This window comes from Myotis myotis, unplaced genomic scaffold, assembly GCF_014108235.1.
Source record: "Myotis myotis isolate mMyoMyo1 unplaced genomic scaffold, mMyoMyo1.p scaffold_m19_p_7, whole genome shotgun sequence".
NCBI classification, from domain to species: Eukaryota; Metazoa; Chordata; class Mammalia; order Chiroptera; family Vespertilionidae; genus Myotis; species Myotis myotis.
The window spans coordinates 92,061,104-92,076,212 of NW_023416379.1; the positions used below are offsets into that span (position 1 = coordinate 92,061,104).

The 15,109-nt window shown below is 51.6% G+C and overlaps 1 protein-coding gene across 8 annotated transcripts in view; it reads right to left on the reverse strand.

The window, feature by feature from the left end:
- Nucleotides 1-3,382: 3,382 nt before the first annotated feature.
- The window catches only part of BRPF3 (bromodomain and PHD finger containing 3), a 36,855-nt gene continuing 25,128 nt past the window's right edge, over nucleotides 3,383-15,109 (reverse strand). For 4 of the 8 annotated variants that reach the window (XM_036316346.1, XM_036316349.1, XM_036316347.1 and 1 more), the window contains 4 exons: nucleotides 14,961-15,058; nucleotides 11,597-11,694; nucleotides 7,764-7,918; nucleotides 3,383-5,592 (listed from right to left, as the gene is read on the reverse strand). In XM_036316346.1, coding sequence (XP_036172239.1) covers nucleotides 5,409-5,592; nucleotides 7,764-7,918; nucleotides 11,597-11,694; nucleotides 14,961-15,058 — 535 coding nt within the window. In that variant the 3' untranslated portion in view covers nucleotides 3,383-5,408. The other 4 variants (XM_036316351.1, XR_004968722.1, XM_036316350.1 and 1 more) reach the window with 4 other exon arrangements.

The window sequence follows — 15,109 nt, forward strand, 5'->3', positions numbered from 1 at the left end:
TCTGAACCACTTTCAAGTGTGCAATGCTTTATACAGTATCATTAACTGTATTATTATAATAATAGTATACAGTATTATCATAGTACATTAACTATAGAAAATTAGCTTTATCTACTCTGTGTGCCTGTGAGTCCCAGCCCTCTTAAGAATATTAAAATTGTAGAGAATACCAGCACACACATATATACTAGTAACATATTAGCATACTTTATATATATTTCTTTCCTTTCCACCCCTCGTGCCCTCTGCCACCCTTGAAGGGGGAGAGCAAGCAGAAGGGCACCGAGCTCACCTCCAGCTCCGTCCGGCCAGCAGACACACACCTCTCCGGCCCCACGTCCCACCACACACTGAGGCAGAAACTTCTGCCCCCGGTTTTGGGGAAACCATTTCCGTCCCCCAAAGACCCCCTTCCCTTGTCCCAGCTCTGGTAAAGGCCAGACGGGGTGCAGCAGGCAGGACCAGATGTTGACACTCAGTGCACGACAGGCCCCCTGGGGGACACTCAGTGCCGGAGGGAGGGGGCCTGCAGACCCGGGTGGATGGGCCCGCCTTCCAGCTCCCTCCCGGAGCCGGCAGTTCCCCACTCACACCTGTCCTCTCACAGTTGAAGCTCAGGGCTAACCAGGTCGGGAGAATCCATGTGAAAGGCACAGTCACACTCCCGTGTAAAGGGAAACGGACACATTCTTGGAAGTGGCCAAACTTGCTAGGAAAATGAGAGTTCCTGTTCCTGGTCAGAGTGCCTCCCATGTGCTCCAATATCATATGTGAGTCTTGGGTACATAAACGTTAATCTCAGCATTGGTAAAATTCATCAATAAGGACCCTTCTGCTCACCTCGAGGGCTGAGTCGTGGGCCTGCAGAGTAGAAAATGCCGGGTTCTATCCAGCACCGCCTCTTCCGCTGTGACCGCAGGTCTGACCTGCCCCCAGTGAGGCCTACATCTTAGAGCTTGACGTGGTGTGAGGCCCTCCCGGGACCAGACCCCTCTGCGGGCACCCTCTCCATCCTAAATGTCTTTAGGTCTGCCCTTCCCCTCTCTCCTTGGCCATCTTGTCACTGCCCTGGAGGGGGCTCCTGTGCCCCCCACATTTCTCAGATGCCCTGTAGGCCAACTCATCAAAACCAAAACTCTTCCTGGCCCGGCCCCAGGTGGCTCAGCAGCTGAGTGTCGACCAATGAACGAGGAGGTCACCTGTTGGATTGCCGGTCAGAGCACATGCCGGGTCTCTCAGGCTGATACTGATCACTGATTCTATCTCATCGTTGCTGTTTCTATCTCTCCCTCTCCCTTCCTCTCTGAAATCAATAAAACTGTATTAAAGAAAAAAAAGAAAGACAAAACTCTCCCTCCTCCTGCAACCCACTGCTGCTCCCTCCAGCCGCCCTGAGGCCCTGTCTTAATAATATTCCATCTTTTTGACTCTGATTTCTAATTAGTTGCCAAGGTCCAGTCAAGTCTCTTTCCTGCTCCAATTCTTCAGTGGATGCTGCCACCTAAGCCTGAGTCATTAATGCCCCACCCTGGCCTTAGGGTCCCATTAAGTCAGCCTCCGAGAGATGCAGAGAGGTCGAAGACCATGTTGCGGTCACCCAGCCAGAATGACAGGGCTCGTGCTCCCGGCACGCCTGGCCACCTCCTCTCCTGACGAAGGAGGTGGTCATTAGCTGGAATGCGCGATCGCGTCCGAGCCCTGCCTTTGCTTCAGCACCTCCTGGATGGACACCGCCTTCTCTATCCTGCCGCTGAAATCCCACCCACCTGGTCATTTTTCCCTTTACTTGGTTCTCAAATTGTTTTATAGGATGAGCTTGTAATTTTGCTCTAAATTGCCTTTGAAATTCAAAATATTAATTTATAAACAGGGATTTTTTAACCCGTTTTTTTCAAGGCTTCATTCTTTTTTTTATTTTATTGATTTATTTACAGAGGAAGGATGAGGGATAGTTAGAAACATCGATCAGCTGCCTCCTGCACACTCCCTACTGGGGATGTGCCCGCAACCAAGGTACATGCCCTTGACTGGAATCGAACCTGGAACCCTTCAGTCCGCAGGCCGATGCTCTATCCACTGAGCCAAACTGGTTAGGGCAAGGCTTCATTCCTTTAAAATTTTTATTCCCTCAGCCAAACATGGTACCTCTCTCCCGCCGTCTGAGTTGTCTGCGATGTAGCGTCCTGGAGGGTAGCTTTGCACCCCCAGCATGTATAAGGACTGTGAGCACAATCAACTTTTTTCTTAAATTGATTTTAAGGCAGAGGGGAGAGAGAGAGGGAGAGAGGGAGACTCCGGTTTGTTGTCTCACTGTGCTTCATTGGTTGATCCTCGTGTGTGCCCTGATCATGGACGGAACCTGCAACCTTGGGGACGACGCTCTAACCAGCTGAGCCACCCAGCCAGGGCCTGTACTTTGTTGATGTTACAACAAATTGAGAACATTCACACTTTAGTGACTTCAATGTCAAGAATTCCAAAGGTCCTGTGGAGGTGCTCAGGAGGCCGGTGTCCTCCAGCCGTCCCCAGACACGCACGGAGCCAGGCAGGCCCCGAGCAGGGGTGGGGAGAAGCCCCCAGGCCCAGCCCCTGGCAGCCTGTCTCTGGGAACTCCCGGCTCTATTCTCCGGGATGTGCCTTCCCAGAAATGTTGGAGCCACAGCTGCTGAGGGGGAGAAAGGTACACAACAGGCCAGCACGGCCTTGGCATGAGTGCAGCCGCAGAAAAGCCTTGGCCAGGTCCTTCCCAGGGTTCTGCCACCATTTCTCGGCTGGCTGACCGTGGACGAGTCTTTTAATCGTGGTAGGTTTCCTCATCTGCAAAAGGAAGACCCAATTGGCTCAAGGATCCCTAATGGACAAAGGAGGTGTGAGTTGAATTCCATAGCTTGGTGAACAGGGGCTGATGTCCACAGGGCCCTTCTCCCACTGTCTGAGCACGTGCTCCAAAGGCACACAGCCACAGGGCCCTGAGGCCTGGGAGCCACACTGGCTCCCAGACCCCCCAGAGGTGCCCATCTTCACAGCGTCCCAGGGCTCCCTCTCCAGCTGGGAGCCTGCAGCAGCTGGACAAACCCAGTCTTTTTATTTTTAAATGATTTTTAGAGAGGAAGGGAAGGCTATAGGGAAACATCAATGAGAGAGAACCATCAATGGGCTGCCTCTTGCATGCCCCCTACTGGGGATTGGGCCCACATTCCCATGTCCTGCCCAGGAATCCAATAGGTGACCTCCTGGTGCATGGGTCGAGGCTCAACCACTGAGCCACACCAGCCGGGCTAGACAACTCCATTCTTAACGGCACTGGCCTGAGGAGGGCCGGCGGGAGGAGTTAAGGAGAGGAGTGCAGCCACCCACAGATGACACCAACCGACACAGCAACTGCTGCCCATTAGAACATTTATTTCTCAGAGAGAAAATAATTCCAGACAGTCATATTATAGTAGGTAAAATTAACTTTTGTACTCTTTACAAGCATAGATTTTCTGTTTATTACCTCTCTTATACCATCTGTTATAAACAATTCTAGAAAGCAAATAAAGTCACTTTCTACAATAAATAGAGCATCGTGTGCTTCACAGCAGACGCGACTGGGGCACGCAGGCCCCACGCCACAGCAGGATCTGAGCCGCTTCCCATTCCAAAAGCGCAGTTTTCAAAATGAGACTCAGAGAAAGATTCAGAGAGAGAGAGAGAGTCGGAGGGAAGAGATACACACAGAAAGAGGAGAAATAGAGAAAGCCCCGAGATCTTACAACACAGGTTGAGACGAAGGTCACAGAGTCACAGCCGACTGACTACCTGGGGAGAGGGGTGCACTGGCTCCTTAAATACCACACTGTGTGCACGTAAAATGCTCGGCCACACAACGGAGGGCTAGTCATGGGAACTAGAGGCCTGAATAACTTAGAGCAGTATTTTACAATTATATACACCGTGTCCTTCCCTAGCCATAGGCTGCATTGTATTTTGAGTATTGTACAAAAGCCAAACCCCATCCTTGGTGTTATAGTTTTGTTGCTTCCCTTTAAAACTCTGGCTCGTGTCCCAAATGTATAAGAAGTTGTGGTGGTTGGTTGACTGTATTTTTAAAAACTCGTGTGTGTAAAAATGGCAGTAATCTCCCCAGTGACTTCGTTTTTTCCAAAACTCCCCTATGAAAAATTTGAAACAATTAAAAAGAACGTCAGGTTAAAAATCAACATGGCAATCAGTGGCCTGCACCCTGGCCCGAGACTTTGGTGCCTAAGAGGTGAGAGGAAACACCCAGAGAGCATCGAAGCCTCTGAAAGTCGTGGGTTGTCAGTCAGCTTCCCGTTTCACAGCTTTTTTCCTTCCGTTTTTAAGAAGGTGATTGGGGGGGTGGGGGGGTGATTGAGGAGGAAGAGGGAGGGCAGAGGGTCTGAAACAAAAGTGCAGGCTTCCCTGGAGCTGGGAAGCGGGGCGGCCAGGCTGGGCAGGCGGAGCCCGGCCGGAAGACACCACTGCAGGCACCGCGCTGTCCATGGGGTGGACGGGCGAGAGGCCGCCGTTGCAGAAAACAAAAAGCCCCGAGGAGCGGAGAGGAAGAAGGAAGGGCAGACGGGCGCCACCTCAACAAGCCTCAACCTCCAAGTGGGCAGGTGGACACTCACACGTCCAGCCCGTCTGCTAACAGGAGCCGCCCAGCCTCAGCCTGCCTCCTGGCCAGACAGGACGAGGGCGGGAGGCCCCCCTCGATCCAAGGGGGAAGAGCTCACAGCTGGGTGTCTGCAGATGTAAGGGTCAGCGGCAGGGGGAGCCGCAGGGGGCGGGGGGCATGTGCTGGTGGAGGGGTCACCCGAGGGGCAGGCTGGCCTCTGTTCTCGGCCCCAAGGAGCCAGGCGGAGGCACCCACCTAGCATAGCAGCTGGCCTCAAAGGGAAACACGAAGACCGATTTGGTAATGGTTTCTGTCAGTTTGGCACAAGAGAAAGGAAAGGAATAGGGGACAGACTGGGCGGAGGTGCAGATGGGACAGGGAAGAGGTGTGAGAATGGGTGGAGGATTGGGGGGGGCGGGGTGAGCTCACTGACATTCCCCACGGGACCGAGTGTATCCACAGCACCTCTGGGGTCAATGTCAGCGCCTCGCTCACCTGAGGTGTGGTTACCTGGGAGTGGGGCGGAGGGGCCACACACCCTAAAGAGCACGGGACCCACCTCCTGAGGCCAGGTCCCTCTCCTCGCTGGGCCTCCCAGCTGCTTCTACTTCTAACTGGTTCTTCAGTGGACCAGCCCTGAGGGAGCTCAGGTGGAAGTTTTTGGCACACAGTAGGCCCAACAGGGGGACCATGCAGTTTGTCAAAACTGGGGCCTCAGCCCAGGCAGCCCCTGGCCTGCTATGAAGGGGACAGAGGCAGGGAAGGCAGACCCAGGCCGGCCCCGCCCTTACAGGTAGCTGGAGGGGACAAAGGAGTGGGGCCCTCGGACGCGGCTCAGGTGGATCATGGCTCGGTCATAGGCCACCTGCACCGACTTGCGGATGCTAGTCTTGCGACCTTCCAGCATCTTGAGCTTGTCCACGGTGTCTTCCACGCCCAGGGGCAGGACTTTATCTCTTGGAAGCCACTGCCTAAAACACAAGCACAGTGAGATGCCTGGGCCTTGGTGAGTCGGTCCCACGAGGGTGCCCTCAGCACCTGCTTGCCCAGGACCAGCGCATAGTGGGGAAGGGACAGGCAGAAGGAGGCAGACTGGGACACCTCAGAAAGGAGGCCACCAGGGGACCTGTTTTTGCTGTCAGCCCCCTCTCTGCTCCCTCTGCTTAGGACAGCCGTGGGCAAACTACGGCCCTCGGGCCGGATCCGGCCCGTTTGAAATGAATAAAACTAAAAAAAAAAAAAAGACCATACCCCTTTTATGTAATGATGTTTACTTTGAATTTATATTAGTTCACACAAACACTCCATCCATGCTTTTGTTCCGGCCCTCCGGTCCAGTTTAAGAACCCATTGTGGCCCTCGAGTCAAAAAGTTTGCCCACCCCTGGCTTAGGAGGTAGTCGGGGCAGGAGCTAGGACAGGCCCATGTGCTACCTCTGGGACTGGCTGAGCCATCGGAGGGCTCCGGGCTCGCCCTGCTGCAGAATCAGGGAGCTCTGCTAGGAAGTGGGGCTGCCGCCGGGCATTAATAAACTGAACCCTGGGGGGCCTGAACCTGGTACTTCACCAGGTGAATCTAACCTGTGGCTAAGAGCCCATCCTTCAGGTCAGATCTGAGTTTGTATCTTAGTTTTGACTGTGGAGCCCTGGCTTTCCTCATCTACAAAATGGGCGGCGGGGGGGTGAGAAACCCAATGAATATGTAAATGAGGATAAATGCAAAGTAATTCACATTAAGGACACTGAGTAAACAATAAATGGCAGCTATTTTCATCATTATTATCGTTTTTACTAGCTCCTCCTACCTCCTCATTCTAAGGAAGCAAAGGTGAAGCTCCTGCTGGTGTTGAGAGCAGCCTGAAGTGCTCACCAGCAATGAGCAAGCACGCCTTGCAGTGGGCCCTGTGGCCCAGCCCCTGGCCCAGGACTGAGACAGAATTCCTGCAGCCACTGGGTGTGCGGCAGCTGACAGGCTCTCAGCTGGGTTCTCTCCAGGAATCACCTACCATGAGGGAGCTGCCTGGCCCAAGGTCCCTCCCTCCCCAGGGGCAGCCAGCATTCAATGACTAGCTGGCCTGGGGGTACAAAGGCACAGCCTCAATTTCTGACATGGCTAAGGAGCCGCCCAGCTCTAGAGCTCCCCGTAAGATCAGCTGAAGCCTCTATGGCAAGAGCACCACAGTTCAACATTTTCTTCTCCCAATGCTGCATCCCCCATCCCCACAGCTCCCCAATGCTGCATCCCTCACGTCCCTCATCCCCACAGCTTCCCCCCAATGCTGTGTCCCTCATCCCCACAGCTCCCCCCAATGCTGTGTCCCTCATCCCCACAGCTTCCCCCAATGCTGCGTCCCTCATCCCCACAGCTTCCCCCCAATGCTGTGTCCCTCATCCCCACAGCTCCCCCCAATGCTGCGTCCCTCATCCCCACAGCTTCCCCCAATGCTGTGTCCCTCATCCCCACAGCTCCCCCCAATGCTGCGTCCCTCATCCCCACAGCTCCCCCCAATGCTGCGTCCCTCATCCCCGCAGCTTCCCCCAATGCTGCGTCCCTCATCCCCACAGCTCCCCCCAATGCTGCGTCCCTCATCCCCACAGCTCCCCCCAATGCTGGGTCCCTCATCCCCACAGCTTCCCCCCAATGCTGTGTCCCTCATCCCCACAGCTTCCCCCAATGCTGGGTCCCTCATCCCCACAGCTCCCCCCAATGCTGGGTCCATCGTCCCCACAGCTTTCCCCCAATGCTGTGTCCCTCATCCCCACAGCTCCCCCCAATGCTGGGTCCCTCATCACCACAGCTTCCCCCCAATGCTGTGTCCCTCATCCCCACAGCTCCCCCCAATGCTGCGTCCCTTGTCCCCACAGCTCTCCCCCAGTGCTGTGTCCCTTGGTCCCACAGCTCTCCCCAGTAAGCCTCCTGAATCAAATTGCCATGTCAGAGTTTTCCCGGGGAGTCTGGTCACAGTTACTATTAACACTACTAATCAGTGTTGTTAGGAACACTAAGTGCTACTAACGTGGCAAGTGCAGGCCAGCTGCTGGCAGGTAGCGCCTCACCTGCACTTCTGTGCATCTCTCAGCAACGCAGACTGCACAGCCCTCAGCCTGCACTCTGCACCTTCCCAGCAGCAGCACCCACTCACCAGGTGCGCTTGTTGTCAAAAAAGAGGACAAGGAAGAGCTTCTCTCCAGCCTCGGCCTGTTTCTGCTCTCCCAGCTTCAGCACATCCAGCGGGGGGACAGGGATGGGGACGCCATTGTGCAGGAGGCCCTCCCGGGGCATCTTGGGATCGATGATCTGGAGGCAGGAAAGGAGATGGCACTCAGCGGGAGGTGGACGGGGTGAGCAGGGCAGCCCGCCCCAGGACTGACCACCAAACCACCCCACAACCAAGCGACAGAGGTAAACTTCTCCCACGACCCTCAGTACCCCAAAATGAAGACTGACTATTTCCCCAGCTCGCTGTCCTAATCCTCTGGCCCTGCCCCCAGTCCTTCAGAAGAGGGAGAAGCTTGCTCCCTGAACTGTCAGGGCCCAGAGCTGAAACAGAAGTGATGGGGGCCCAGCCTCGGGGAGGCTAGTGAGTGGGTGTCTCTGATATCCAGCGCAGACAGGCAGACTCCTTCCTCCCAGGGTCCCTGAGAGGAGGGGAGTGGAGGCATTTTTCCTTAGAACCTTGCAGATGCTCAGGGCCTTCCCAGACACCTGGCTATGAAGAGGGTCTGCCTCAGCAGGGGCCCATCCTTTGGTTCTAGCCTAACAGCCTCTGGTTACCCACTGCCTTCTTGTCTGACTGTAACTCTCCCTGGTGTGTGGACCAGGAACGTTTGTGACACCTTCACGTAAGATAAGAGAGAAGCTGGGAGACTGAGCTTGGGTTGCTGGAGAGGGGACAATGGTGTGGCTGAACCCAGGGCCACTGGACTAATGCATCCTCAAGGCTGCATGTGGCACAGGGTAGGGGCTCAGCGAAATGCCCGGTAACCAACCACCACAGTTCTCCAGCGCCATGGAGCACCGACAGAGCCACCAAAGCTCATTAGTCACACGTGGCCAGCTCATTTGATCCTCTTGCTGATGCTGAGAAGTCGCGGACAGGTATTAGCTGAGAGGGAGCCAAGCACAGGAGTTGTGGCTGCTTGAGGCCACGGCTGGGCCTAAACCCAAGCACCTGAACCCGCTGGGGCCTCTGCTGCCCACTGCCCGCACACAGCCCCTCCTCCAGGCAACCGGCTGACCACTGCGTGTGCTAAGGCCAGAGGACTTGGAAACCTACTCAGGGAGCAGCTTTCTCCAGAGACGGAGCCACCTTAGCTGCCAGCCCTGTCCCAGGGCCCCTTCCACAACAAACCGCCCTTTTCGTTACCTTCGGGGGTCGGCCAGCCTCTCTACATCCCTCCGAGACAAGCAGCTGAAAGCAGGAGCTCTGGTTAAGAGTTTACTCCCAGGAAGAACCACACCTACCCTGTCCCCGCTGTGTAATTTGGTCAAAACTCCACCTGCCAGCCTGTCTGTCCCTCCTGGGACGGAAGCTCAGGGGCCTAATGGAAGCCAACATGCAAGCCTCCTGAGCTTCCTCCACGACTGATGTTCCCCTGACGCAGCCACGTGGCTCATGGGCAGTGGGTGGACAGTGAGGAGTGTCCCTCCCGGCTGGGGCAAGGTAGGGAAGCTGCCACCAAGGAGAGCTCTGCTCCCTTCTTAAAGCAGACAGAGGCGAATGGGCCCAAAGGAATACATGCCGGTCCATTCACTCAAATGTCACACAGATGTCAAATGACACGGAAATAAAGTTTGTGATAAACGTTAACATAATAAATGTGTGCATTCACTATTACAGCTGTACTATGTAAACAACAAACAGAAGGAACAACACAAAATGCTTACAGTTGGCTTGTTAGAATGGTGGGGGTTTATGTGGCTTTTCTCTATTTTTCCAAAACTACTATAATTAGATACATTACTTTATAGAAAAGCAAAACCCATTAAAAAATCCTTAATTTAAAAACTGTATACCCACTATGGATGCAAGTACAGCTGACCCTTGAACACAGCTGTTAGAGGTGCTGACCTCGTGTGCAGTTGAAAACCTGAGTTTAGCTTTTGATTCCCCCAAAACTTAATTACATTTGTCTGTTGGTATCCATGGGGGTTGGTTCCAGGACCCCTGTGGTTACCGAAATCCGAGGCTGGTCAAGTCCCTTATACAGTCAGCCCTCTGCATCTGCAGATGGGAACCCTGGGTCTACAGAGAGCCAGCTGTGTGTTTATTGAAAAAAAATACAAGAGTGAGTGGACCCACACAGTTCAAACCCATGTTATTCGAAGGTCAACTGTACACATTTAAGTAAGCACAGGAGAGTATAAACCAAAATAACACAGGTTGAGTTCAGGTGACTGGATTCAAGCGATGGTTGAATTTCTTTAATGACGAAAGAAAATGTATCATTAAGAAGGTAACTAGGAAAAAAAGATTAGTTTTAGTGGCTTTTTTTGCAGTGACATTAAAAAACACAAAACCTGCACAGCCTTGATCACTTCTCCAGGAACTAAGCTGGGAGGCTCAGGAGCAGCAGGGCACAGCATTGGGAGGCCAGCCCCGGGCCCAGCCTCCTCAGCGGCCGGATGACAGCATGGATTCCAACGCCTGCCACTGCTAAGGCAGTGAGGCTGGCCACCTGGGCTCCAGGAGGGCTCCCGCAAGGTGTATAGCCTCGGAGCTGTGGTTTCCTTGCCTGTCCAGTAAGGATCTTACCCTCCTTTAAGAGGCTGCTGGAAAGAGCCACACATATGAGTGAGCTCTGTGTGCACACACGAGGTTGGTGGTGGTTCTCAAACTTGGCTACCGATCATCTGGGAAGCTTTTAAGAAATAGTCCTGTTAGTCTGGCCTCAGAGAGTCTACTGTGGTAGTTCTGAGGTGGACCATCAGTATCCGCATTGTTTAAAAAATTCCCCTGGACGATTCTGACAAGCCCCAAAGGTTAGAAGCAGCATCTTCCAGGGCCAGATGGACATGACCTCCCCAATAGATAAAGAGCTCTAAGAATAGCAATCAACATCATAAAAAATAGAATTTTTAGCTACTGCTGGTGGGAGTATAAACTGGAACTTTCTAAAGGGCAACCTGGCAACTTGTATCAGAATTTGTATCGACTTTGCCTCAAGAAGGCACTCCTAAGAATTCCCTGTAAAGAAATAATCAGGGATGTGCACAAAGGCAAAACTACAGTATTTCTTGCTGGCTATTTATCAGAGTGAACAATCCAAAACAACTTAAATGAGCAATGAGGGAATGGTTAAAATAAGGTAAGTTCATGTGCAGGACTGAAGACAATGCAGTCATTAATGCGATACTGATGGGAGTGTTTGAAGGCATGAGACATGCAAGTGCATGGTGTGCTGTTAAGTGAAAGGGAGGTGAAATAGACCATGGTCTTACATGCGCACATACCTATGCGGTGAACAACAAAAAAGACTAAGTGGATATACACCAAGGTCACCTCTGAACAGACGGGACTATAGGTGATTTTGAACTCAGTGGCTCAGAACACAGGCGTCACACATTTTAAGCTCTACCTCAAATTGCAACCCTGCCGCTTAATAGCTAGATGACATGAGTAACAAATGGATCCTCAGTTTTTCCCCCTAAAAATGAAAATAACCATCCCTTCCTCAGTATTTCAAGAATTAGCATGACAAATGTTTAATAAAACATCTAAGTATGATTAGCAGCTTTGAAGATTCTCTACAATGAGCACATATTAGTTTTATGCATTAGCAAATAAATTCCTAAGAGCTCTAGTCTCTGTTTTCCCAAGCTGGGAGCCTTGCTGGTTTGACCTACCCAAAGCTGGAAGGCGCCCTGACTCCCACCACACTCGGATGGCTTGATCCAATCAGATAAGCCCTGGGGCAAGGCAGGGGCCAGAATCGCCCAGGGGAGGGAGGAGGGTGGCATCTGGGGCAGACTCACCAAGGCGGGGTAGGAGGGATAGCCTCGGCACTTGGCCCACACCAGCTCCAGGGGTTCCAGGTCTCCACGGTCTTCAAAGGGCATCAGGAGGCTTCTGCCTGGGGGTGGGGGAGGGGAGGAGACAGTGCCCAAAGGGGACTTGGAATTTTGCCCAGGAGGCCTGCCTGTGGTCTCCATTTGACTGGGGCAGCCTAGGAATGAGTCAGAAACAGCCCCTCCACCCTTCCCCTTCCCTGCCCCTTCCTCAGAAGCTCTTTGACCAGATTAGGGGTTGGCAAACTTGGTCGATAAAGGGCCAAGAGTAAATACTTTAGGTTTGTGGACCGCATGGTCTCTGCTGCAACTATTCAACTCTGTTTTGCAGCAAGAAAGCAGCCATAGAGAATCTGTAAATAGATGAGTGTGGCTGTAGCCCAATAAAACTTTATTTTTGGAACTGAAATTTGAATTTCTTGTAATTTTCACATATTACAAAATATCATTTTTTTGGTGTGTTTTTTCAATCACCTGAAAACATAAAAACCATTCTTAGCTCATGGGCCCTACAATAACAGGCAACAGGTTATAAACTTTGCTTATCTCTGGATAGCGCTCCTTGGAAAAATGTAACTGCTTCATTACCAGGGCCCCGGGGAGAAGAACCATCACGCAGCTTGGGCAGAGCCACAGACTGCTCCCTGGACCTCCAAGTGGAGTCCTCATGATGGAGGCTTCATGGAAAAAGACGCCCGGGACAGACTTCCCAGTAAAACCACTTGCTAAGTGAGTTCTTTTCTGACACGGCCGCACCTGGCCACAGGTCACCTGGATCACAGCACTCAGCAGGGCCAAGCAGGTCTGCAGGGCCTTCCCCTGCCTCTTTTATCAAACCTCACACTGGGTGTCCACCTGAGGCAGGCACGTCTCTTCAGTTTCCTCTGTTCTGCACCCAATGCACTAGCACCCATGGGTGGGCGCTTTACAAAAGCATCTGAACACACAGAGGAGCTTCCATCCCCTCTGCATAACTATAATCAGGGAAACCAAGGGAAAAGGCCCAAATCTCAGAGTGGAAATTAAGTTTCTAAGGAAACATTACCACCCCCACTTATGATTTTAAAATGTACTACTAATAATGAGGTATTGTTTCTACCTATTGAGTCAATAAAATAGCAACAACAACAACAAAATAACACCCAACTCCGCAGAGGCAGGCTGAGGGAACTGCAGACCAGCCAATCCTTCCAGAAAGTAATTTGGTGTAAGTCTCAAGAGCCATCAAAAAATGTATGAGCCATCTGCTCCAGTAAATTCCTTCCCTGGAACCTTAGTCGAAGAAGATAACTTTAAAACCAAATAAAAAGATTTTGGACAAAAATATCGGTTTACTATGTATAAAGTTGGAAATAGTCAAGTGTCTAACAATTGAAGGGCTAAATTTTTTTTAATCTTTTTTTTTATTCTCATGCAAGGACATTTTTCTATTGATTTTTAGAGAGAGTAGAAGAAAGTGGGAGAGAGAGGGGGAGAGAGGGAGAGGGAGAGAGAGAGAGAGAGAGAGAGGGAGAGAGAGAGAGAGAGAGAGAGAAAGAGAAACATTGATGTGACAGAGACACATCAATTGGTTGCCTCCCGCACACACCCAACCAAGGCTGGGAGTCTGCAACCAAGGTACATGTCCTTGACCGGAACTGAACCCAGGATTCCTTCAGTCCTCAGGCCGAAGTTCTATCCACTGAGCCAAACCAGCTAGGGCTGAAGGGTTAATTATAATGAACTGATTGAAAAATACATTGTTCTAATGATGAAGACACATAAAGATTATGTTGATATGAAGAAAACACTGAAAAGGGGAGAATACAGAAGAGCGTGTGTTTTAGGTTAGCGTTTTGTTAAAAACATGTCTGAAATGAGTAGAAGGCAACACAGAAATGAAGACAACTATGCTAAGGTGATGAAACAGTGGGAGGTCAATTTCCTTCAGTTGCATTTTAAGAAGTATGTGGTTTTAAAAATAAGAATAAAATATCAAAATGTCACCAGCAGAAGCACAATCCTCTCCTAATTTTGTATCTAGACGTGAGCCTTGCCTCCTGGGTGCTGACAGTCGGACAGGAATGAAACACGCAGGCTTGCATTCATCAACACATACAAGGAAAACAGGGAAGCCAAGGGAAGCTAACGCGGGTGGGAAAAGGAAAGAGAAGAAAAGCCCTGCAGCCTGATGAAAGCTTTACAGACAGGCATCCAGAGGGCACACCTGCCACAGGCGGGCAGACAGGTGCTCAGAGAATTGCCCGCTCTGCATCTGCTCGTCCTGAGCAGCACCCAGGCCTCTCCTTTGGCCCGCCCTGCCCTTTATCCTCTCTGTCTAAGGAGAAAAGACCCACGCGTTTGGACCAGCTGCAGTGTGTGTCATGAGGAGAAGGCTGGAAGCACTGGATCACGTGAAATGACAGGTCACATGTGTGATTCAGGGATACAGGCTATCACAGATGATTCCAGGGAGGGAAGGCAGGCAGTATTTGCCGAGATGACAAATGCACACTTCCTTCAATACCGCCACTCCACTTCTATAGATACACCCCCCACGGATACAAAATGATCTATGCACAAGGTTGCTCACTGAAACACTGATTATAGCACATCAGTGAAGACAATCGAAATGTGCATCTGTAGAAGGCTGGTTAGGTAAATGATGCACTCCTCTATAATGGGACATTAGGCAGATGATAAAACCCACAGAACGGTCTCTAAGGATATATTATTAACTGAAAACAAAAAAGCATGGTTTAGAGCAGGGGTAGGGAAACTTTTTTCTGCCAAGGGCCACTTGGATAGTTAAGACATCATTCACAGGCCATACAAAATTATCAACTTACAAATGAGCCTGCTATATTTGGTCAAACATTTAATTAACTCACTCCTAATGCCTTGTCAGGCCCAGCCGAAATGATTTGCAGGCTTTACACGGCCTGCGGGCCCGGCAGTCCCCAGCCCTGGTTTAGGGGGGCACATGTAGAGCAGGCTTCTCTCGTCACTCTCCTACATGTACCCGGGCATCTTGGCTTGTGTGTGTAAGGGTTACAGCTGGAAAGACAAAAGAAACTGCCAACAGTGGTTGTCCTAGGGAGGGGGGCACTGGTTTTTCATTTCATACCCTTTATACCTTTCTGATGATTTTTGTTACCATGGGCATATATTACCAACTCAAATGTAAGAGGAATTGGGGGGAAAATAAAAATGATTATGAATGACCTGGGAAGGAAGACCCTGCCCAGTGCCTGGGGGTTTCGAAGAGCTCACAGTCTAGCCAGACCACAGAGCTGGTTCTCTGGAAGGCCCGTCCCCAACCCCCCAAATCCATCTGTATATTGCTCCTCACCTGAGCCACTGTAGTCAGAGTCTCCATTCACACTTTCCAGGAAGGGCACTCGAGACAAGGCTGGCTTCCCACGGCTGCGTTTGGGGGGCACCAGACCACTGCATACAGAGCAGGGAAGGAAGGGGGAAGAAACGAGCAATTTCAATGAC